We start from the raw sequence: 21282 nt of genomic DNA, 5'->3' as shown, positions 1-21282 counted from the left end.
ATAAACCAATCATACTAAACCAATGACTCCCACATAAGTCACCTTTGGGCCAATAAAAACTCAGGTATGATTGTGACATATGATGTAAATCTATTACTCCTCAAGCAACAGTTACCTTGCCCAGGGGTGCAGGTCCAGCTAGCAACCCTAGATAAATATTTGAGCGTGTCCACTTCATCAAGTGATGCTAGGCCCTAACCAGCTAAACTGAGAAAATATAATGACAGCTATCTGGAGTTTGGTTTTATTGAGAAAAGACGACGTAAGACCAAAATGTGTTCTGTGTCTTCATGTGAAGCCATGAAGCCCACCAAGCTAAAGCGTCATCTGATGCAGAGTTTAAGGATAAAACAAAAGATTTTTTCTGACAAAAGGGTGAGGAATACATCCACCAGAAAACACGAATGGTGAACCTGACCACAACTTCAGAAAAAGCACAGAGTGCTTCTTATTTGGCTGTTCAAAGGATCGCAAAAAGTAAGAAGCCACACTAACCTGGACAAGAACTGGAATTTAGGTGGAAGAGTTTAAAATACAGCATCTAGGGGTAAAAATGGATGTTAACATCTGTTATATCAGTGTGAGGGTTCCTGGAAAATGTTCTGCCCTGTAAGGGATCCCTAGCCCTCACAAGTTTAAGAACCCCTGGATTACATCATATCCCAATGATCACCTTAACACACTTCACCACTTCATATGCATGTAAACACCAAGATTCATTCACCTTTAATGGCCTTTAAAATGGGAACGTGATGATAGATCTGTTATTTATTTATTTATAATTATATATACAGGGAACAATGTTAATTTTGACAGCTATTTTAAATTAAGTCTTGGTCTTCAAGATTAAAATGACTAAGTTTTAGGCATAATTAAGTAATTTGTAACCTTTGTAGTTTTAGTCTAATTTTATTTGACAAAAACTCAAAAACATTTGTTCTATTTTGGGCAATATAAGCTAATAATTAGTTTTTACTTTGAGGCAATTTCCCCCAAAAATTGGTTTGGAATAAAAATCTCAGATCAGACTCATTTAAAAAGAAATTTCATTCCAATGAAGAGGAGAGGTCCATACCAATTGTCTTTTGGATCAGCATCCATGAATCACCAGCAGTATGTACTGTTGAGCTTGCTGCTTAAACAGGGAGATAAACAGAATCAATAAAAATGTAATAAACAAAGGCGCAGAAGATCTCTTCTTCTACAACAGATTTTCAGTAGATTTGATCGGTGGGACGATACCCCACATGCCAGAACAGTTTTATTTAGATCAAATGTGTGATGCAGGAGCATGCACATCTGAATCAGGTCACATCTTTTGCTGTCCATGCGAACAGACTTTAAATCTCCGATCAGAATAAAAATTGCCCATGTAATCACAGCTAGTGTGAACAGGTTCATAATATAAAGACTTGGTGGCTAGGAAGCGTATGTATGTGCTAATGAATGATCGACCAGATGACATCACACCGCCCAGAGTGTAGTGCAGACTAAAATCATGGCTGCCTTCTGGTGAATTAATCATCTTAAATGTTTTTAAAATGCAGGTGTGTAGTGTGTGTTTTTGTTCCATATACATATAAGAGATACAAATGTTGATGCTGTAAGGTAAGCATTTCTTATCATGCAGGGCTCCCTTTTATTTATAAAATACACAACTATGTGATGCATGTATGTGCCCAGCTGGTCCGTCTCACAGCACAGCAGCCCTGTGTATCAGGACAGGTGTGTATAGCCCGCATGAGAAGATATTCTCCTGAGCATACTCACTGTGGGATGTTATAAATAAACTGCTGAGTTGTTATGAGCCAGCATGCAGAACTGTTCTTTCCAGAGAGGGAGTGGCTTGTTGAAGAAGACATTTCTGCACACTGTCAGTGCACATCTAGTGTTTATTATGTAGAGTGACAGTTACACATCACTCGTATGCTTTTTTTTTCTTGATCTTAAATGAACCCACAGATTTCCTGTCTGAAATTACCCCCAGAAATCTTTGAAAAGCAAACATTTTCACATTTTGGCCTCACTTCTTTCAGCTGCTCCTCCTGTCTCTTACAGTGAACTCGGTGTTTGGAGATGTTTCCCACCCACACATGATTCTGTAAGGTCGTTTGTGGGGTTGAGAATATTCAAATTGCTAGCAAGCAGTGCTACAACTTTGCTGTTAGTATTTAGATACTTGTGTCAAACAAGAATTTATGCTGTGATAAATGTACAAGGTCAATATTGCATTTAGTATTACCAAATCACAGAGCAAGCTAGTGAAGTTGAGCAACCATTTTTGTTTCTTGTTGGATGTTATTTCAATCTTCTGTTTAAAAAGGCTCTTTTATGCCAGACAGAATCTAAAAAATAAACATTTCATATTGTAGATGAGTTATTGGCTGCTGTTTGTTTGCAGTGCTTTTGGTTTCTGTTGCCCAGATTATCCTGGCAAGTCTTTTTTTTCTTTCAGCTCGGTCAGGGTCTTAGTTCAGAACTGTGGTACTACAGCTGGCAAAGGTCATTGTTCAACGTGAACCGGTAACCTGGTGCTGAAATCTTCCTGGCAGCTGTTTCTGACTGCTGGCCTGAGTTCCTCCTCCCTCTGTAAGGTCCCACAGGCAAATTCTTCATTTCTTGGTCGGTGTTATTTGGCTCATATAATTTATCATCTGCGTCTGACTCACACAGTTCAACTGCACAAGTCATCAAGTATTTTCATCAAACTAATTAATATTTTCTCAAGTAGGTGTTCGTAAAGTTTTAAAGAGGATAGCTGCCAGGGTTAAAATAGGAGACAAGGTTCTTTCCATTGCGGTGTCTGAATAAATAACTGGAAGTATTTCCTTCGGTTTTACAACGCAGCTTGGCAGCATTTTAGAGATTCATAATATTACAGGCATGGATATTTTCCCTCTGACTTGAATGAATACTGCTGAGTTCTTGTGAAGTTTTCCCATGTTTTGGTCTTCAATTCGTTTCTGGTGGAATGAAAACAGCAGACTTGACCTAAACAGCTTTGTAAATGAATACAAGACGCCCTCACTTTACAGGCCACCTTTGTTTGGCTCAGGCTTGGAACCAAATTGTCCTAACAGGGCTGAGCAAAATTTTGGGGGAAGTCACATTGCGATTGCATTAGCTGAGCAATAACAATATGATTCATGATTTGTGAGCAGTGTTAGGATAGTTAATAAAAAAGTTATGCATTACTTGATATAAGTGCTGTCAGTTGATTAAAAAAGCTTATCTAATTAATTACAGACCCTGTAATAAATCATGATTAATGGTGTATATCAACAATGTAAGAAGGACTACATTGGAGGGTTTAATAATCAAGCATTCAAAGATTGCTCATTAATGCATGTATGATGAAGGTGTAGTTTGGATAAACCTTAGCACCTGAGGTAAGTGTGTAAGCACCTGTGTATCTCACTAAAGGCAGACAGCTCCAGGAGGAGGACTGTAATGAGGGCATAATGTCCTCTTATTAATTGATCTCAGGTGGTTTTGATCTTCAGCATGGATAAAATAAGGATTAAAAGCATAAGGAATATTAATAAATATTTTTTAATTTAACTACTTGTAACTTAAAGGGATTTTTCGGGATTTTAGAAGTTGGGTCGTATGAGGTACTTGGCTTTAGTAGTGGCATTAGCCTCCATTGACTTCTGTGAAAGTTGCTCCTGAGGTTATTACTAGCTCAGAGAGATCCACGGCATAATGGCTATAGATGGGAACGTTTTATCCGCGTAGTTTAATGAGTTTTATATAAAAATTGGCCAAGAAAATATGTTGGCCCACCTGTGCACTGTGTCGAAAATGTACAAAGTGCTTCATTTCTCCCAAAATGGTAGTGGGGTCAAGCTCAACACATGTCGACACATGTGTGTCACTCAGCAGCCAAGGTCAAGCGATGTCATCTCTTTTGCCCATAGACCTTTTCATCCCTGGTGATGAGCTCAGAAACCGCTGGCTGATTTCGAGCCCTTGGCGCATCCACGGCACGATCAGGTGTTCATGTCCCTTACCCTGAATTTCCATATACAGCATGCGTGCCGTGGAACGCCGGTGAATCATACTGCGGAGCACTTTGCTCCCTCTCTTGTCTATCAGAGCATTTCCATAGCCAGCGGTCCAGACCAGCAGCAGTGCGTGCCCGGAGCAGCACTTAGCGACGCTTCGTTTCAGACACGCTGCAGGTCTATTTTCAGTGCCGGCCGCTGCCAAACCTTGTAAATTCACTGTTGTTCAGAAAGCACCAACCATGAAAGTCACAAGCATAGAACATTTGGTTCTTTCAAAATAAAACACAATGCACGGACTCCAGACAGCAAATCATCAATATATGGTCATTATGTCTCATCCTGCAGCGAGAGCAAAGGGTCTCCGAGAGGTCAGTGAGTCACAGAGCTAAAATGGCGCCATTGACGAGGAAAAGTTAACTTTTGGGGATATTTAGCCAAAGAATTTTGCGTAAAACCACAGATCCTTTAAGCAAACATTAACCCTTTAACTTCCTAATGTACTCACTCAATGGCGGAAACAATAATATCATGGACTTATACCGGAAAAGGATGATAAATTAACCCCAAAAGGTAAAATAGTCCGCTGTGGACATACTGTTCCCGCGTGAACTTGCAGTTCTCCCGGGATCTCTTCCTGCTGATCAGAGCTGGGGCGCCGTGCTGCTGCGCTCTAGACTCGCTTCCAGTGGGTGAGGTTGCTCGCCTTTCGGTCGGCGCAAACTCGCGGCACGCATGCTGTATATGGAAATTCGCAAGGACATACAGAGCACGACCAGGGTTGAGTAAATCCCCCTTTCACCTCATGGTGTCACATGCAGCTTCAATTTTTGGCCTAGAAGTTCAGCACAGTGCTATATGTCCACGTCAGCAGCAATCCTTATTCCAATCATGAAGACTTGTAAATAACTCTCTTTATACTCTTCAATACAAAAAAGGGACATAGTTACCACTGTCTTTGTGGATACGTGTTGTTGAAAATCAAGCCTTGGCTGCTTTCGGCTGTCTCTGATTGACTGTTGGGCAGTGGTGTAACTTCCCTCGGTTGTGCAGAATGTTTTTATTCTGAATCTTCCTGGATCAGTTACACAATGAATCAAGTCACTTTTAGGGGGATTTATTGAGGTCAAACTCATGAAGGCTGTGATTAGAAGTGGGAGAAAAAATCGATTCCTAGATGCATCATCATGTGGAGTTGGAAGATTCTGAATCGATTCATGAATGTTCAGTAACCAATAATCAATAATAATTGATTATTTACATATCTGATACTGTGAAATAGCAGGAACAAAAAGGTGGAACTCACACACAGCACGTAACAACCAAAAATTTGACGCAGTGAGAACAACAGAAAGGTAAAAAAAAACAAAAAAAAAAACAAATGCATCAAGAATCGATTAAGAATCATATCATAGCCCTATGAATCGTAATCAAATTGAATCGTGAGGTGACTAAAGATTCCCACCTCTATCTGTGATAGCAGCAAGACACAGCCAACACACAGCACACATGCGCTTGGTATGAAAGCTGTGACAGCACAAGCTGGAGCAGACACGCACCACAGCCATGTAGCAGCAAACGCACACTCTGTGTAATACAGCTGTTGGTAAATATCTGCATCATGCTTTTTTCTTGAGCATCACTCTGTCTGGGGCTCTTCAGCTAATAAAGCAAAGTGATCCCTTTGTGTTATCATGCTGGGTTTGAATGATTTTGGAAAGATGTGAGTTCACAGCAGTGCCGAGTTGGGCCAAGTTTACACTTCACCACAGCGTCCTTGTCCTTTTTTCACAACAAATTCAAAGTAGAGTAAATATCTCTAAGCCTCAGAAGATGTCTTGATCTGAACTGCTCTGATGCCATTTTTTTTTCCTCTCTGTGGACTTGAGCCAGTCTCTCACAAGTAATGTCAGATGAGTTTGCCTAATTGTGCATGGAAAAAAAACTTTTGATTTCAGTGGTGGTCCTGCTGTTATGTTAGATAGCTGAAGAACTTAAAGTAACATTAATAACAAGATCATTTTCACAGTTTTATCACTAATGATCCTAAATGTTTAATTTCTGAGGCATTACCACAGAGGTTTTTATCTTGGATCAGTACTCAGGTGTATAATATTTTCAAATTAGATCACCTTGTAGTCCAGAAAAACTATTTTGTCACTTGTATCTGTGAAAACTACAGCTTCAGCTACTTTGATTGCTCACTTGACCAGATAAGTGTTTAAATGATTATGGATGGATGATCTGTGTCTTTATAATGTCTGTCATGATCCAGGCATTTGGCTTGTTAAAATCCAACTTTAGCATTATGTATTCCACCAATAAATGAAAGAAAATGCTGACAAAGATTTTGCTCACCTTAATTCAGTGCAACTTTATCTACCCCTATAATGTTGATAGTTAGTTTAAGTATGCACACTGTCTCTGTTATTTTGAAACAAAACTGTGTGCTGTGAAAATGAAACAACAGTTTTGTCCAAGATTTGGCTTGTTAGAGTTGAGCCTGCCACCTATGGTTAACAGTGTAGTGAAAAAGCAGTCTCAGCAGCAGGCAGTGAGAGCTCTGAGCGCTCTGCTTTTATCCAACAGCGTTTGTGTGTTTGGGTGTGTGTGTGAGAGTGGACATTGGGCCAGCAGGGAGAAGGAGGGTTTGTGTCTGCACCATCTGGGCCGTGTCTCAACTCACTTCCTGCGCCTCCGCTCTGAACACTCAGATTTCCAGGTAGCCTGTTGTGTCATTCAGGGAGACCTAGCATTTAAAATGTGTGCCATATTTTGTGACACATGACTTTTGGCTGCAGTTAGCTGTCATTTTATTGCAGTGTAGACATTTAAATTAGGTGCTATTTTGCTGCTGAGAAACCAAGTCAGCTGAAACAACCCACTCTGACCCTGCCCGGCCTCATTTTCTAGTGATTCATTCAGGATAGAGGTTTTAAACCACGCAGCAGTGATTCGTTTATTTAATCATTAATAGCTGATAACAGTTTATTGAGCTGTTTCATCTGCCTGATCACACCCCTGCTATCTGTAAGGAGGTGTTTCCTCCATCCTTTCTCTTCCGCACACTCACTCAGCACATTAGTGGCTTTACTGTAAGCTAATGTTGAAGCAAGAGCTGCAGAAGCTTTTCCCTTCTAATTAAGGCTAACAGGTCACTGTAGGGTCAAGGAGAAGAGTCCGAAGCTACTTTATGATCTCCTCAGAGAAAAAGACTTTAGCATGGAGTTGTTTCAGGCTCTAATAGAGGACTGGATTTATGAGCCATGTTCACACATAAGCTCCTGAAATTTCATTGGAAATCTTAGGAAATCTGTTCCTGAAAATTTCGAAAGTTAAGGACAGCATAAGCATATAAGAATGGAGTCTCCGTTTGCCCTGACCCTCACATTTAAAGATTATCCTTTGTTGACAGGGAGGGTCTTGGAGCCTGACGTCAGAGGGCACCGTGGAAGTTACAGTATAATTATTATGTGCAAGGTGTGACGGGGTTAAACTGTTATATTGACCAGAGAAATGCATGTTTGCATTTCGCTCAGACATTTGGACGAAAGGCAGGTGTTGCTGTCAAATGTAATGTAACTCTGACGCCACAAACCAGTATGACATAGCCTTATTTACCATCTCATTCTGAAAAGCTAATGTGGCTTATAATTACAAAAGCTGCTCAAGACATGCCTCTCTTTAGCTTGAATGAAGTCCTTTTTTTTTTTTTTTCCTCTGGGTATTTACTAGGGATTGAGATTGAAACTCGGGTCAGCAAACATCCAGTCCTGTATATTTCAAAACTTGAAGATCAATAACATTTTAGCTTATCAATACTGCTATTGAGTAGTGCTCAATTAATCTGATTTCAAAAAGGCAGCAATTATTTTGTATTAAGTAGTACTTGAAAGATTTACAAAATGCCTACAGAAAGGCTTTTAATTTAACAATACTGCCACTATTGCATTTCTTATAAGTTTCTATATTTTCATTGGAGAAAAACCCTTTTTTGGAAAAATACTCAGTTATGTTGAAAGCAGTACTGTAAAAACTCCAAGTTTTCTATTTTGTATGTGACTTAATATTTGTATGTTTTGAGTTGAGAAAGAAGCACTTAGAAACTGTCCTTATCCTCGACATTTTCCTTCATAGCCAAGCAGGTAGAATCATGCGAACATTTATGTATTATATCATAATCGCAATTGCAATATCATTAAGTCTAATCACTCAAAATTACAAAATCACACAGCACTGTTATTGAGTCCCAGTCTTTGTGATGTAACATAATTTTATGATATCACTGACGTAAAAACAGACATCAGTTCTTGCAGAGGAGAATATAAGCTTTAAGCACATCAGCATTGTGCATCAAATTAAATCAAAATGCCGTTCCTTGAACTTTGGAATAAGCAAAAGACTGCACTAGAAATAGGTTGCGGTCATATCACTGGCTTTTAGCTGAAACGGGGCAATTTTCTTCCTAATCTCATCAGATCAGCGCTGAAAAGTGCTCCCAAACTTTGTAGCATGCCCCGCTAGTTAGAAATTAGGCCTGTAAAGATTAATCAAGTTAATCTTTATTCATCGAGGTCCACAATTAGTGCACTGATAGTATTCTAATCACAAATAATCTTATGGGTTATAGTCTCTTTCAGCACACTTTGGTAAAGCCGCTGCAGCATCTACCCGCATCCACAGTGATGTAAAATATGTCAACAGTCGCTCCTTAATGTCTTATTTCACTTTAAAACTCAGACAGCTCAGTGGACAAGTCCAAAGCCATCTGAAACTTGAGCTAATAAACATTTACCTAGTGTTCATGTTAAAGTCTTTGATCTACCTATAAAAGCAAGGCTGTGTCCAAACAGGAAGTCAACTACCCTTATTGTAAGGCTGTAGAAAAATCCAAAGCAACACAAAAACAGTTATGAAAGCAAAATAGTGGAATTTTTATGCAATAAAGAGTGTGTTTAAGCACAAGTTCAAAAAAAAAAAAAAAACTTAAAGCCATTTTAAAACTATAAATCCAACATAGAAATCCAGTCCGTGTTGGGATTGGCAGAATAAAAATTAATTAGTGGTTTAACAAGACTGTTATATATGATGTGTTGAGGGTCTTTCAGTAAGTTAGACAAATGTAAAGAAAGTGTAATATGTGTTCAGATGTCACACATAAACATACAACAAAAGTCAATTTCTTTGATCAGAAACAATAAGTGTATCATAAATGTATAAATACAGTTGTGAAGATAAGGAATGTGTTTGTATTTAAGGGATGTAAGATCAATACAACAGGTTGAACTATAAATTGTTAACTCAAGCTCCACTCAGATTAGACCACCTCAGTTGTACATGCATCGTCATCATTTTGTCTTTCATCCAATCAATAGAAAGGTATTGGTAGCTGTAATGATGAGAAGAACTTGGACTGATTAGAAGTATTGATAAGTGTGTCAGTATTAATAAAATGAAAAGTCACCATCCCTGGTGTTAACTTACCTTCAGAGTTGTTGACAAGTCTGGCCCATCTTAACTTGTTGTGACAATTTGAATAGGAGGCTGGCAGAAAAAATAACTCTGATTGAAGTCAAAGTGGAAAAATCAGCTGTTTGCATGCTCACATGCTACTTACATGGAAATCTTTGGGGACTGAAGTGCATGTGTGAAACCGCTGTAATATGGCTGCTGCCAACAATGGACTACATGGCAGACTAGCCTTGTTAAACAAGAATGAATGAACCCTGTGTGAAATGTGAGCTGTGTTTTGTGCTCACAGTGTCACAAGAAAACAATGGCTGCTGCCAAAAAATGTCTGTAGAGGTTGAGTAGCTGACATCCTCTAAGTGTAATTCATTATGGATTATGTTTCCACGATCCCCCCTCATCTCAGTTGAAGCTTCAGCTGTTGACTTCTTCTTTTTCTCCTTCTTCTGAGACTTTAATATTTTTGTAAAGAAATATAGGAACTATTTACATTTACAGACTTTCCTGATAAATACCGAATAGGTAGGCTACGAAAAGGGTTTGGCCTCTGCAGAGTTCTTTGTGGTTGTTCCCCAAAGAGTGTCTTCCGCTGGCATTTCAGCAGGGTGTCAGCAAACTGAAGAGGAAAGGAATTTTTATTTAGCCTGAAAGTCATTTCTAAAGAGATCAACATAGAAGTGCTGCTAAAATATTTGCATAGATGTCACTGAACTTGAATGTTTACTTGTTTCTGAAGTTTCCGGTCTAACAGTAATCAGACACCAGTGCAGAGAATGGGGAGTTTTCACCCATAATAATTGCTGGCTACAGGGAAATGGATTGGAGATGAGGATCAAGCCTTATCGATATGTATCCATGATCTCTCATATTAGGAATACAGTGCACATAGTAGATTTTACCAATATCAGATGCTGGTATTTCCAAACTAATTTTTGCCAGTTTTTCATTGTAAAGAACACAGAATCCCTCCTGCACTAGAACTGAGCAATTCCTCTAATTGTGACAGTTTATTTCTTTTACAGCAATCAATCGTAGATTTATTCTTTCCAAATACAGAAATTCAATAATGAAAAGCAAGGTTTTTGTATTGTACTTTCTCTGCAGTGTATTGTTTTTTTTTTTTGTAAAACCAAGCTTCACCTGCCTTTTTAGGAGGTAATAACAGCACACTGTAACAACAGCACATTGCTCTCAGACAGTAAGCTCTGTAGTGTTTAAAATAATAATGTGCCCCTTTTATTGGAGCTCATATTTAACAATCAACAGGAAGTCAACTAATTGAACAACAGTTCTGCAGGGAGGTTCACTGAGACAGTCCTGACAACAAGCTTGAAATAACACAAAAAAAGCGCATTGTTTTCATTTGCAAAACATTAAACTTACAACCTGTTGTTCTGACTTATAACTTCCATCCTCAGTGCACACTTTAAATTAGGACCTTTCCTGCTTAATATTTCAAGGAGTAGAGAGAAGAAATGACTTTGAAAACTAGTCTGACAGCTTTATCTGTGGCAGCTCAGATATAGTCTGTGAGGGAAACACCATGTAGTCCTCAGTTCACTCCTGTATGTATGTATTAATGCATGTGTTGAGAAAAGGGAGGAAAAGCAAGCTGGTGCACAAATGGGACAGTATATCAGCTGTTATTATCAGCAGAAATCTGTAGATACAGATATTTCTCCTTTTTGGCCATTATCTGCCTTTTACTATTAAACCCAGTTATCATGCATTCCTAATAGATATGTCACTTGCTAATCACACAGTGAGTGAGAGGTTTTAAAGTTAGTTTTAGGTGAAGATATTGGCAACACATGGACACTGATAGAAATTGTCCCTCAGCAAAGTTTCACAACAAATACTACAAGCTGGAAAATGATGCCTAGATTTTTCCTGTGAGAATACTACACATGCATGTACAGTGCTGACTCAGGAAAGAGATAAGATGTACTGCTTTGTCCACATGAGCCAACAAAATCAACATACAGAGTGAAAGAGAAAGTTCTTCGTTTGGAAATATTAGTGCTTATCCCTGCTTTTCATTCTCTTGGCAAATAAATTGAACACACTTTTTGTAGATAACGTTCTTCATTAATCTTTTTGTTTGATCTTGAACTTACAGTTCACTATCAATGGAGTTTGACTCATTTTCAAAACAAATATGAATGTGATTTTTATATATCAGCTGATTTTATTGTATTTATGCTATCTATTTGATGAAATGTTGTAGCTCTAATCAGGACTCTGCGTTTCCTCTCTGTCCTCTTGGGGGTCAAATGAGAACCACTCTCTGTCGGTGTAATATTGTGCAGTCGGATGTTACAGCAGGTAATTTCTCAGCCACACTCTGACACTGTTATTCCCCCGAGTTACATCCCTGCTGTAAGTCTTTAAGTTGACATTGTGCTCGCCCTCTCTGCTCAAGCAGAAAATTAATAGAACTCTAATGAATAATGTCTAATTAGTGCAGCCAGCCACTTTCATGCTTGAGCCTGATACTTGCAGGAGAGACTGCACCCATCTGGTAACCTGACCACCAATACGGAGGCGGCTGGCATATATGTTGGTTTACCTCAGAAGGACAGTAATCTGCCTGATATGGAAGTGATGATATGTTCAAGCTTTTATCTGAGTAAAGGTTGAATCACAAGCTATGAATGTTAAAACTGCAAAAACAGGTATAAAACTAACATAAATCCATTCATATCAGTCTGACAAAATAATTGTAGCCATATTACTGAAAGCCTTTATATCAATTGTTGTCAAAAACAGACCTCTCATTCTGACGAGAAATGTAATTAATCTGCTAGTTGTCCAGTCTAGGATAAGCAAACTAGATTAGATTCAAGTTAAACAAGTTTGTTCTGTGCTCCTTGAATGTTTCTGTAGAATAGATTTCAGTTCAGTGCTGTCTTTTTGAGTAATGGGATATGAAAAGCTTGTTAAAGATAATGTTCAAATCGTGTTCCTGCTAGATATTAACAAAACAAAAATGTGTAACAACCAAAGGTGCTAATCCTCTGAGAGAACAAAAATTATATCCTTGACCTAAAGTTGAATTTAACCCTTTCATCCCTAGAGGCCCTGTATCTGGGGCTAGCTCTCCTCTGAGGAAAACTTTTAAAAGGCAGTCTCAAAGTCCATGGGCAGAGTCCTGTCACACTGTTTGAAGCCCACAGATCACGGCAAACTAACAAGCACAAAATTTTCCACCTTAGTTATGCTATTTCCATCTTTATTTACTCAGTCCCAGTAACTTCTACTGGAATTTTACATGTACTGAAATCTGTAAAGAGTTATCTTTACATTGATGTCAAGCGTATTCATGTAGACTTTCTAGTTGCAGAGAAATACTCAGTTGTATTTGGGTATGTCATTTTCATGCTTAAATACTAAAAAAGGCCTAGCGATGAAAGGGTTAAAGCATCATTCCCACTGCCTAAAAGAGAACTCTGATCAAGATCCTTTTGGCCTGGTTTAGACGTATTCATTGAATCTACAAAAGTGCTTCTCAACTGGTGGGGTGGGACCTCGCAGTGCGTTGTGAATTGGTGGCTGGAAAAAATCTGGGCAAAGTGTTTAGGATGTACTAATGCAGACATGTTTCCAAATATTTTATTTTACGCTGTTGTGCGGCACAAGGATAATTTCTGGTTGCTTTCTTGAGATTTTGATGTATTTTTCATGCTGTCTTTGAAAGTAGTATCTAGAAGAAAGCTTTTCTTCACATGATAATGTCCTTCTTTATCAAGATTTTTAAAAACAACCAAAGTTCACACAGGAATGGGGGATATGGCTAATACTATGTTACGGTGTTTTTTTTTGTTTTGTTTTTTTTTGCCTTCGCTGTAACGGTGTTATATCACGGTATTACAAAATTTAAAAAGATAATGTATTTAAATGCATATTCAGGGGTTACAGCCTCTTTCTCCCCCTAGAACGACCCTGTGGTGGCATAACAAAATTGTGATATCGTAAGATCACAGGCAAAGGTTTTTATAAGTCTCTGTATTAACTTCTTTAGAACTGAAGTAGTTCTAAGTTTCACTCTTTTGCTGAGGTATGCCAAGCTGCTATTGAAATCATATTTCCTGATGTGGGCCTTCACAATAAAAGTACTTGGTGAAAACCACAACTACAGACCCCTATGTGAAGGATTGTCATGTCCCATGTGTATCATAAATTTACTTTGCTTAAGTAGTGGTAGCAGCAAGTTTTTGCCACCAGCGAGTGTGCAGCTGCTTCTCAGACTTCATATAACACCACAGCCTGATTCTTTGAGTCTTTATGGACTTAAAACAAGCAAATCATCTGTTTAAACACACTTCTAAACAGTTATTTGAGCTGATGTAATATGTGTCGCTGCAGCGCTGGGCTAAGATGGTTCATCTTGAGCCCCGCTTATATTAAAGCCCCAGACAGGCCAACAGGCTTTGTAAAGCGAAATCTTGCTTCATTTTGCTGTTATTACAGCCATCAGACTTCAGGAGGAAAGAACATATCTTTCACCTTACTACTGTGCTTCATGTTAATCACATGGACACAAACCATTGAAGTTTGGCTTTTTACCTGGCTGCTCAGTGTCAGAGTGAAACATGCTGATGACTGGACTTAGACTGAGCTGTGGTCTGTCAATAATCACTCTGTTATGCTAGCGGCTACATTGTTTATACTTCCTGTGCACCACAACACCAGTGTTTAAACCACTGATGGCTGTGTTGCAAAAAATCCAGACCAAGACAGAAATTTTATCAGTGACACCACTGTTTATTGCTCACCACTAAATCCACATTATCATGACAAAATGGGGGCCTCCCAAAATTTTGTCCTGTATCTCCAGTAGTATGTTTTTCTCTATCTAGGGTCCAAGCTGCGATGTTTTAAATTGATTTTAGTGGTTGAGAATTTCCTGAAATTTGGGTCAAATTTTACATTAAGGAGGCCCTATGGTTAATCTAGTGGAGAGCCTCTGGTCTACATTGTAGCTATACTGTAGTGGCCAGTGCCATCATGGCCACTATATACTTATGCATTATTGTTTCTGCGTTACTCTCTAATACTCTGCCCAAGCACAACTTGGCAGCCCAATTTTTATGCCAGTCTCCAGACCTGCTGCCATATTTCGTGCTTTTTTTTTTTTTTTTACAGGAAACCATGGAGACTAAAACCAAGCATACTGTGGTGGAGTTGGAACTGAGCAGCAAATTGATTAAACTGAAGTTGCATAGACTAAAGGAGAGGAGACATTAAATGATACTAAAAGTACGGCTGCTGGATCAGCTGAGGCAGAGGATTGGTGGGGGGGGGGGGTGTTGCACTCGTTCAGCCATTGAGATAGACAAATGGATAAGATATCTGACCATTTTTGATGTTGGCATATAGATTTGACTAGTCGTATCTTCGTCTGCAGCCATTTTTCCCAGTCTCTGAGTGACGCCTGTGGACGTTACTCAGGGACTGGCAGTCACCATTCAGACCAATCTCAAGGAATTGCAGTCTGTGTTGCTTTGACACATAGTTACATTACAAAGGTCTCTACGGAGTGAACAGGGCTACATGGACCAAGGGTGAATCTTACAGCGTTGATCAGCCAGTAAGTTAACCAGGTTTTAGTCATTTTGATGTTCCAAAGATCATCTGGTAATGTGCAGAGTTTATAAATCCTTCCTTTTACCTTCCTCAGATTCAAAGGAGTTTGTTAGTTGTGTTCATATCTTTATGATTATACAGTTAGGTCTGCCAGTATTTGAACAGCGACACAGTTTTTATTATTTTCTGCCATTCACCACTATAGTGAGTTTGAAAAGGTGAGTCTAGGCTTTTACTTTTCACAAAAATCTGGCATTTGCCTTTTTGGAACGACAGTCTTTTTATTCATAGTACTTCCTGATAAAAAAAATTGTGTTGCTGTCCAAATAACTGCAGACTTAACTGTATTTCCAAAATGTGTTGATATCTTGATGTGTATTTCTCCAATATATGAGTTAATAACCTGATCCAAAATATTCAAAGAGAAAAAACTACGAGGAGATGGAGTAGCTGACTGTGCTTCCAAGCAACTGTAAATATCATAGCCCGTAAGGCTAATGTGTGATTGATATTAAAACTGACAGTTCAAATCTCACCTCAAATTGGCACTAAAAATATTTTCTCATCCAGACTCATTTAGCTTTCTGCTTTTGGCTTTTTTCCCCTGATATCAAAGTTTCACTACCGGTAGTTGTTTCGCTAGATTTGTCTTGTGTTTAAATCTGCTTTCTTGTGAAGTTCTTTAAGATCATACAAGATCACTTTACTCCCTCTGATACTTAAAAACCATGTAGATTATACATTGTAGGTACAGGTTAGGAAGATAAATTACAAGTTGGAGCCTTTTCAAACTTGCAAAGTCCTGCCTGTTTCCTGAAAAGCTCAGGCTGAGCTATATGCATTAGTGCTAATGGCTGATTACTTCACCTTGATTTCACCTGGACTTTTCCTGCCAGCCCCCCTGGTAAAATTTCCACAAAAGAGGACGAGTGAGCAGAAAATATTCAGGAAATCTCAGCTCAAATAAAGAGGTGGTGATGATGTTTACATTACACTGCCGGTGCATGAGCTGCATTTTTGCCATGCAGTCACTGAAACTGATAAAGTATGCTCCTTTGTACTCTTTAATTTTTTTTTCTGTGAATACATGCAATGATTTGTAACACTGATAAAGGTTATCACAGCAGCAGGCGCTGATGCTTCACCTCTTTTCATGTCATCCTTCTCACAACCGTTTTTCATGTAGAGACCTTCCCTTCACCCATCTGACAGGGAAAGTATCCCACTGTGAGCTCCCTATATAAAAGGCAAGTCAGGGTGATTTCAGGGGCAGCTTGCCTAAAATTTTCAGAAGTGCATGTGTGGAAAAACACTTGTGTGAAATGATCTACACTTTCTTATTCACTGCTTACATACTTAGTCTAGTTTGGATTTTAGAACTCCTGTTGTCTAAGCAAATCTTAAATCATCCAATCAACTTTTTGGTTGCAGCTGGTTGAAGTCTCCTCTTACCTGATCTTTTTTTGTTTGCTCTCCTGCCTTTGGTACAGTTTGTCTTTAACCTTAACTTGACTTTGCAACTGTTGATCTGTCATGTCATACCCTGGTTCCACCTGTGCACATATCCTTGCCTTCCCGTATGTTTACACTCCCTGACACAGTTTGCCCCCACTGACCGGCAGAGTTGATGGATCAGGTTGCTTTAATGTTGATAACCTCTCCCTCCCTTCCACTTGTCTCCTGTATCGTCAGTCACCCATAAGAACTGGGTCAAGGAATATTTGCAGCTGGTTATTACTTCTGATTTTCTCACCATCTTGGTGCTTTGTGCCTTGGATTTTTGAAACACAGAAAAGCTGGAAACCACTCAAAATAGATGCAGCTACCTTAAGTTTTTTGGGACTGGTTAAAATGTTCAGTACTTTGATACAGTTCACCCCAAGTGCGTTAAAACAATAGTTAAGGCTGCACTGTAAATTGCATTTTTATGTTATTCCAATTTCTGCTTTTGCAATAAAAGCTTGAATATGTTGGAGTAAATAACAATATAATGAAAACAAGCTATGCTTTGCATTCAAAATATGTGCATTTTTGATTGACATCCTGAGTTAAATGGTCATGCTTTCACACTGTGATGCAGTCACATGAAGCTTGAGCCATCAGCTACCATCACATTCAATGGTGTCAGTTTAGTGGTGAGAAAAAAAAACAACAGATTTTTGGGTCTATTTTGGGTTCTAGAGAAACATGTCAATATCTGCAGCTAAAACCAACACACATTCGTCAATACTTTATCTATTGTCCCTTTATCACAGTAATGAACGATACTATTGCACATCACATGCTGTTTTTACCATATTATGCAGGCTGTAGATCAGGGATGGGAAATAGTGGTTCACTGGTTGCCAAGGGGGCCACTATTTGCAAATGGTTAGGAAGTCTTAATTGCACAACTAGAATTAGGCTGCTGAGCTGACACTTTAATGTAGGGGCAAATATCCAGCTTGTATCATTAAGTGTTGGACCAACACTGATAACTTGGAGCTCAAATGCTTAACTGTATTCAGTATTAATGAGCTAGACACAGAATTGAAGTCAATTTAAGCTATGTTATGAATACATCCACAACAGTGGATTAACTGGTTATTATAGTTTCTTTTACCTGCTTTTCTATTTTTTTGCTGTAAATTTAATAGTACTTTGCAAAAAGGACAGCTGAAGTCAATAATATCTGCTTAACTGCTGCAAAGAACAAAACAAACAACCAAGGTCACATTATAACTATCTTTTTTTTTTTTTTTTTTTTTTTTAAGATTATTTTGGGCTTTTTGCAGATTGGACAGTTAAAGAGACGCAGGAAATATGGGGAGAGAGAGCAGGGAAGACATGCACCAAAGAGCACAGAGACTGGGAATTGATCCTGGGACCAGTGCATTCAGGACTCCAGCCTCTGTATATGGGTGTCTTCTCTATCAGCCAAGCTAAACCAGCATCCATATCTCTATTTTTATGTTGTTATTCTTCTGTGTATGGTGTGGCACTGGTCACTCGAGTTAAAATCCTTCATGGCAGATTTGTCCTGTTTTGTACATGTTTACAATTTATCAATATCTAAAATTGACTCGCAGGCCACAGTGAGTAAGTAGAGGGGTTGTGTTTGGCCTTTGTGCCACGGGTTACCCGCCTTAGATAAAAAGAGCAGTTTAATTTTATAGGATAGTGAAATTATTGTTGAATGGTTCAAATGTTAAATGCCTAAGTCTCAGCCAACATAAACTAAGAATAACTTGGAAAGTATATTCCAGTGTCTCTTGTTTTTGGAATTGTCCTGCCCTAGATACAATTCTTTATTGTGTTATTTTCTGTTTAAATGATCAGTATTATTGAATAGTACAGAATCCTTATTAGGACAACAGATCTTTAGTCGTATTTTTTCAACCCAAAGCTGCAAAGACGAACGTCTCTAACATTTCATGAGTTTGCCAGTATATTTGTGCCATTCAGTCAGTGTTCAGGGGTTTTCTTGCAGTTTTTTAATTAGTAAAAATACAGGAAGTGACCCAAAATTGGAAGCCTATGACTTTTGTGTTTTTTGCCAAGATCTTGAGAAGGTATCCAAAGATTTTTACTGGTGCCATATCCAAGTTTTGAATTCTGGTGTCATAGCAGCCCTAATAATGCAGAAGTATACAAATAGATAATACTATGTTGCCCTTGGCACAGTTGAGTATCTCTTCTCCTTACCTAGGCTGAAGTTTCCCTGTGAACAGACTTCACCTCTAATTACTCCTAATTTGTGTGTGCATATTATGTGGGAGGGTGGGCGTGTTGTTTTTCCAAATTCTCCGACAATGAAACAGATAACACTTCCTGCTGTGCTTCTCCCTTTGAATCGCGGCACTCTTTTTGTGTTAAATGAATCTTTTCTTTCCTTATCTCCCTCGCTCCCCCTTGTTTTGCTGAGAAGCAGTGCTGGCAGGGGACCAAGAGCGATGAGGGCCCCTGCAGGCAAATGCAGCATAAAGAAAGGGCTTTAGGGGTCACTTTACTCTGCAAGAAGAACAGCTTTGAGGCTGGTTGAATAATTTTGGGGAAAAAATGCATCACAGACTTTTCTAGCATTTCTATCGAAACCAGCAATCTGTTACTCAAAGCCGCTCCTCCCTTCTCCGTTTTTGTATTTGTTACACAACTATTTGTGGCCCCTTTTATGTGAACAACAGAGAGCCACAATGAATTTTATTCCAGGATAAAACGAGCAATGATGTCCCGATTTTTTTGTAAAAGTGTGCACCCTTCCTAGTGCTGGCGTTTATCCTGCCTAGAGGTTGACCAGAACACTTCCTAAACTTTTGATTTTCTGACATGGTCAGAAAATATGTCATACAAAGTGCTGCTTTTCTTGTACGTCCTGGCCCTCAGGGGAAAAGGAGGCGTGATCTGTTTGAGAGGAAGAGAGCCAGACGTTGGGCTTCCCATAAACCATGTGACCATCAGTGTGTGAGTCTGTATGTCACAGACAACTGCCTGAGCAGGTTACTAACCACAGCGCTTCCCTCTTTTATGTGGTTATCACACATTTTGTCTCCTTTTCAATGTCGTCTCCAAAGTTAGTCCACTGTTATATTTTAAAGAGAGTTTTTATGCTTTGATTTCCAAAAGCGTCCATAATGCCTGCAGTGTTGAAGCTTTTTACAAGTGTTTTGAGTTTTCCTTCACCTGAAGCATGTCAAAAATAAACTTTATATCTTCCTCATTCTTTTTTAGAGCTTTGTAACCCTCTGCTCAGGTTAGTGCCCTTGCCTCAAGTGGTCCAGAAATCCATTTCAGATTTTCCCTTTAACACTTCCAAAAAAGCTGAAGGTACATAGTGTACTCTGAGAGATGGGGCATTTCAGGCAGGGTGGGGTGGCTGGGGGGATCCTTGAAATCAAACTATGAGTGCTTTCGGGGTTGGAGGAAAACCCTTTGGATGTGAAGCAGCTGAACTAGTTGCATAGAATCATAAAAGCGTAAAAGGGAAGTCATTTTAGTACAGTCGTGTTAGAGTGTACAGACAGGATGGAAATAAAAAAATCATGTATCATCATGTGTTGTAATCGGCTTTACTTTCAAAACTGTGTCTCTGACATAAATAATTACAGGTAAAAGCAATCTAACCTGTTGAGCTGCCTCAGTCTTATCTGGCATGAAACTGCGCTGTGTTTGTGATCTGTTTACCTTAATGCACCCCTCTCCAGAATCCCACGGGTTCAGCCATCACTGGACGAGAGGATCTTCCCCACACAGCCTGGAGTTGCTGCAGTATACAGCGTGAGTCACAGCCCATTTGACAGACATTTCCACCTGTTTGCTGCAGTGCATGTGCAGAAAATGCACATAACAGATACAGAATACACACATGTATATCTAACACATGTTTGTTTGTATGCAGCAGTGGTTCCCACAGGACTTTAGGAGTCTGTGGTGGGGGGCATGCTCCCCCAGGGGAAAACAGGAATTTTGAAGTTAAATGTACCAATATTGTGCATTTTTCAAACAAAACAAAGAGGCTTGATTTATGAAAGTTTTGTTCTTTTTCAACAATTTTCTTTTATAGTGATCTATCAGAGATGTACTGATTATAATTTGATTGTCCTTTTACAGATGTAGTTTTTTCAATGCCTTTTTTCCTCATTATAACTAAAACTAATCTCCACCAGAAAATTGTGCCTTTATGTCCTGTATTCTAGTTTATTTATATCCCTTATTTTTGGGGCAGCTGAAATTTTATATTTGTTAGCCTCAGTAAAAGAAAATCTGTTAATGATTCGTATATTAAATTTCTCTCTGGTTTTGAGCCTTATTTTGGCTGAGCATAAAAATTGAGCAATTCTTTCAAATAAGGCGGTGCTAACCCATTGACTGCTTTAAAAGCTGACCGCAAATGATTCTTTACTGCATCTCTGGGGAACATCAGAACTATGCAGTTTGTAAGACATGTTCCAGTGACATTTCAAGAGGCAGTTTTCACAGTTTGAATAGATCAAATTTCATAGTTTATTGAATAATAAGCATGAAGAAAAACAAATTTATGAAAAATCATTTGTTTCTGAATCAGCAATCAGCTAAATTGTTATTCTAAACAATGGCATTGGCCCAGATTTTCACAAACGGTGCATCTTCAATTATTAGTCATTAACACGGTAGAGAGAGAAGAGATGGCAACCATACATGGTAAGTTGAGATATCCTGAAAGTGTGTTTCTATGATGCAGGTTTAATTGTTCTTTCATGTCAGT

The 21282-nt window shown here is 38.8% G+C and overlaps 1 protein-coding gene across 8 annotated transcripts in view; it reads left to right on the top strand.

The window, feature by feature from the left end:
- eif4g3a (eukaryotic translation initiation factor 4 gamma, 3a) overlaps nt 1-21282 on the top strand; it is a 115756-nt gene that overhangs the window by 8297 nt on the left and 86177 nt on the right. For 6 of the 8 annotated variants that reach the window (XM_041782680.1, XM_041782679.1, XM_041782676.1 and 3 more), the window contains exon 2: nt 20243-20315. The exons of the other annotated variants lie outside the window; for them this stretch is intronic. In XM_041782680.1, coding sequence (XP_041638614.1) covers nt 20243-20315 — 73 coding nt within the window. The remainder of the gene's footprint in view (nt 1-20242; nt 20316-21282) is intronic. 8 annotated transcript variants of the gene reach the window in all.

This window comes from Cheilinus undulatus, linkage group 3 (assembly GCF_018320785.1).
Source record: "Cheilinus undulatus linkage group 3, ASM1832078v1, whole genome shotgun sequence".
In the NCBI taxonomy this organism is placed as follows: domain Eukaryota; kingdom Metazoa; phylum Chordata; class Actinopteri; order Labriformes; family Labridae; genus Cheilinus; species Cheilinus undulatus.
This window is presented reverse-complemented; position numbering and strand designations above follow the sequence as displayed.